The sequence below is a fragment of the Phalaenopsis equestris genome, unplaced genomic scaffold (genome assembly GCF_001263595.1).
Source record: "Phalaenopsis equestris unplaced genomic scaffold, ASM126359v1 Scaffold000742, whole genome shotgun sequence".
NCBI classification, from domain to species: Eukaryota; Viridiplantae; Streptophyta; class Magnoliopsida; order Asparagales; family Orchidaceae; genus Phalaenopsis; species Phalaenopsis equestris.
The window spans coordinates 83,193-87,924 of record NW_018165182.1 but is presented as its reverse complement, the minus strand read 5'-3'; the positions used below and the strand labels follow the sequence as shown (position 1 = coordinate 87,924).

General features: G+C 36.9%; 1 protein-coding gene across 5 annotated transcripts in view; it reads right to left on the bottom strand.

Annotated features, from left to right (window-relative positions):
• LOC110030621 (large proline-rich protein BAG6) overlaps nt 1-4,732 on the bottom strand; it is an 88,650-nt gene that overhangs the window by 41,383 nt on the left and 42,535 nt on the right. For all 5 annotated transcript variants that reach the window (XM_020733418.1, XM_020733419.1, XM_020733420.1 and 2 more), the window contains one exon: nt 4,719-4,732. In XM_020733418.1, the coding sequence (XP_020589077.1) occupies nt 4,719-4,732 (14 nt within the window). The remainder of the gene's footprint in view (nt 1-4,718) is intronic.

The window sequence follows — 4,732 nt, the reverse complement described above, 5'->3', positions numbered from 1 at the left end:
GTTTGAGATCAACGCTCTTTCTGATAACTTTCATAGGTGGGTGCCCCCACTACAATTTTTCAATAAGAGCAAATATGAATTTTTCAGCTAGTGTTGAAATTTCTAAGTAAAAAAAATAAGAACGTTAGCATTGAAAAAGAAGAACGACGCGGACGTGCGAAGTTGTAGGCATCAAAATCAAGTGAGACGCAACAGATGCAGACGCGAGTCGTCCGCATCTAAGAGACGCAGTAACTTCGGAAGAAGCAGAGGAAGAGGAGCGAGAGTCAACAAAACAAAGGCGAGATGTGAGCCCTCTCCTTCGAGCGATAAAATTAAATGTGACGAAAATTGCCATTGGAAACCCTAGCAAAGCTCTCGACCACAGCTGACATCATGATTTTCATATCGTGAGTAGAATTTTTCTTTTTTTTTTGAAAAAGCCCAAGGGCAAATATATTAATACGGAAAAGATACAGAGATGTTGTATGAGAGAGTCTAAAAAAAAGTCTAACTCATACAATACAACATACACAAAACCCAAATAAAGCAAAGATACATGAGTTCTCGGAATTGAGCCGGTTAACAAATTTGTAAGATGAGTACCATTACCCGTAGTAACCAAAGTATCATCCATCAGATTCCTGAGCTCGAGTAGATCTCTATTCTTCTTCTTCCTCCTGGATGTGTAGAACTGTCATTCCTCATCCAATGGTTGACTCATCTGATCAGTAGATTCCAAAGGTGGTCGGACAGGTGTAAGTCGTTGCACATCATGATCCTCATGAGCTTGAGTAACATTATCATCTTTCTAAACCTGATGAGGCGGTGGTGAAGCAGTAAAAGTATTTCTACCTGTATTATCGGCGATAGGTTCTATGACAGGGGGGGGTTGCGGAGTCTAAAGAATCTCCCTCTCCCCTTCGATAGGAGGTTCCAAAGACTGGGGAGCTACAACAGGGGACTGAATGGTTGTTATATTGCCTACGGGGATATTGATGTCTTCTTGGATATCCTTCTGATGATCAATAGTGTCAAAAACTTGGTGTTGATCGGAATGAGATGGAATCACAGCTTCTAGCGGAACACTTTGTTTTTTTGGTCTGAGGTGGGGGTATAGATGGTGACATTGAGAATTTGAGTGGCCAAACATACAACAGTTAGAACAATACGACGGATAAAGCTCAATCTCTATCTTCTGCCAATATCCATGGTGTTGTGTGCCCAACCAGATTTCCTCATAAGCGGGTCAAGTGATGTCTCTTTCAACAAGTACTCTGGCTTCAGATAGACGAGAAAGATTTAAAGTAGGAATGTTCATCTTGAGTGGCTTTCCATAAGCTAAAGCAATAGCGTACAATACTTTTTGAGAAAAATAATGAAATTTCGAACCAGGAAAACGAATCCAAATCGGAATGATTGGTTGTTCTGTCTATGGTTCAAAATCCACAGACCATTTCAGAATCTCCATTGCTTTCAAAATCCACAGACCATTTCAGAATTTCCATTGCTCTGTTATCAATTCAGATTATCCTTCTAGCAAATAAGCGCATGTAATATTCTTCATTATTAATTTGAATATGAGTGTGTCTCACATCTAATAATCCAATTTTTCACTCTCCAACAAGATGCATATGTTCAAATTCTTTGCGAATGAGCTACATTTTGGGATGACCATATAAAAATTTCCCAACCAAATTCAGACGACAAGATGAAGCAAGTTTAATACCATCGTCTTCTGTAAAAAATATGGCAGACTTTTCATTTTTCCAACCAAGCTTCTTGATGTCCTCCGCCCACTCAAATGAAGGAGGAAAAGATGGTGATTTAGGTGTACCTGAGGCGTGAACCCCCGCAAGGGTAGTAGCATACGATCTGTCCGAAGTCATCCCAAAAGAAGGAGGTGGGGTTGTGGGACAGCAAAGTGACAATAGAGGAGGAGCAAATGTCAAAAGGGAAGTCGAGCAGTGGGCGATTCATTCAAGCTTGAGGAAAACTCGCGCCCTGCGAGTGAGGATAGGAGCCGCAGAAAAAGCCAGCGCTTCTCGGGATCACGAAGAATGAGCCGTGAGCCATAAAAGAGAGCCCACGCTTCTCGGGATGACGAAAGAACGAGCCGCAGAAGTGAGCAGTGGGCGATTCATTCAAGCTTGAGGAAAGCTTGCGCCCTGCGAGCGAGGATAGAAGCCGCAGAAGAAGCCAGCGCTTCTCGGGATCACGAAGAATGAGACGTGAGCCCTCCCACGCTTCTCGGGATGACGAAAGAACGAGCCGCAGAAGAAGTCCGCGCCCAGACGTCCTTCAAATGTCGCCCCCGAACCCGACACCTTCACGCGAGAGCCGCTGCAATGCGACGGCGAACAGACGACGAAGACGAAGATGGGAAAGACAAAATCGCAGTGAATCAGAGAAACCAAGGATACGCCATAGGCGAACCCTCGCAAGACGAGAGCGATTACCATATATATCGTGAGTAGAATATATATATATATATATGATTTTAACGTTTACGAGTATATGTGAATTTGAATGATTTATGAAATAAATATAGCAGGCATCTTGTGGCGAGCTAGTTAGACTAGTTCATCACTCATTTGTTATATAAGTTAGGACAAGTGCTGGTTAGAATTTAGGTTGATTGAATCATGAGCCTCTGTTGCACCACAACCAACCCTTAAGAGGGAGTCAGTTGGGATGTGATTAGTTTTACAACCTGTTAATTTGAATATGATACATCATATCCACGATAAACCTTTATTGGGCATCATGATTCCATTTCTTTGATTTCTTCTTTGCACGATGTTTTCTTTGTGTTGATCTTTGATATTTCTCACTCACTACATGTGAGGTGCTCTCTCTCATTGCCTCCGTATGGGTGAGCTTACTTTCTCTTTATGGCTATCGTTTGGATTCATATAAGCGTACTTTTGAAATTTGGGTGATTTTGCGTCTGATAGTCTTCTGAGTTATTCTGTGAGAGATTTTAGAGTTTTGATTTGTCTCTTTAATTGTTTGTTTTCTGCTTTCTTGACCCTTCAAAGTTCCCTGGAATGCTTAATAGCAAAAATTGGGATCAAATTTGATCGTATATAGGTTTTTTTTTTCTACTTACTCTCCACGAGTTTTAAGTTTTTAATTTTATAGATTGCTTTAATTAAAAAATTTATAATATTAATACGAAAGTTTAAGAACTAAAAACAGATAACATTATTGGAAAATCTTGTAAGATGAACTAGCAATCCGAGCAAATTTTAATAAGGTAAGGGAATTGTTGTTTTATTTATATAAGATATTTTACTTATTTAATTATATATTATCAAGTTGGATATAATATTATGAATTTGATAAGTGGTTAAAGGACTTTATAATGATTTCTGCAAAAGAGGAAGTAAAATGGAGGATTAAGCTTATAAGAAAGCCTTTACAGGGTTAAAGTGAATAATTATATTTATAAATTTCAGCAACTTTCATTCAATTTTAAATGTATTCTTGATTTCATTTACGTTTTATTCCAGTGAGGCTTAGATTATACTAGAGTTTTCATATTATTAGATAAGAAAATATATACATTAGATGGATGAACAATGAATTTCCTTTAAGTTATTATATTATTGAATGACATTTAAATTATAGTAGGACTGCATGTGTTGATTATTGTAAGACATTAATAGTAAACGTACATATATTAGGTTACTGAACAATCTTTAGATTCAAGTAGAGAAGCATGCATGTTAACAGTCATGCATAAACAGTTGCATAATTGTTTAACCTATAAAGTTATCAGGCACTTGCATGCCCTTTTGATTTTAGTAAACATGTATTTATTCATTAGTAGATGAATGTGAAGTATCGCATAAAAAAATAATGTGTGCTATGAAGAATGAAATCAAAATAATGTTTACATGAATGTTTGCATGTGCATGAACGAGAAGTTCACCCCCTTCGATACAGACAGAAAATGCCAAAATACCCCCTTAAATAACTTATTATGTTGTTTTAATATTTTTTGGATTTAAACTTTTGAATGAGATGAATATAATATGAGATAATGTTTACAAAGGCGAGAACAACTTAAAAGATAGTTTTTTATTTGTTAAATTTAATTGTTTCCTTAGTGGCTCTTTTAGATAATGTAGACAATAATTGTTAGTGATACAAATAAAATAATAAAAAATTTAATTTCACCGTCCCACCCTGTTGCCGCCTTAGTTAATTCTAATCCCTGAGTCTTGTCATCACACTCTTTATCTCAAATAACATCAATAAGATTCCAGTTACCAATAGCCTGCCTCTCATTTTTAAAGCTTTATATATCAATTTGGATGATTAATTAATTTCCAGTGGTCACTGGATCACCAAATTTTCTATTCTGATAATACGAACTAGCTCATCCTCATCTTATAAAATCTTGATTGGGTAATCTTTATAGCTAGCTCTAAAGGATTCGGTTCTCTTTCCAAGGGCAAATAGGAGTAGAACACAAAAGACTAGAGAGGTTTTGAAATATATATGAATTTAACAGTTAATGGAGCCATCGTACTAAAACAAAATCTCATGAGAAGCAGCATACGGATAGTCAGCTATCTATAATCCACAAGAGGATATGCTAAAAGATAATTCTACCATCATATTATATCTCCTCACATAATCCTCCATAAGAAAATATTCAGCAAGTGTTGCAAATACCAAATTTAAATTGAACAAATAAAATGTAAAATGACATATGATTGAGAACATACAAGCAGACGCTCTT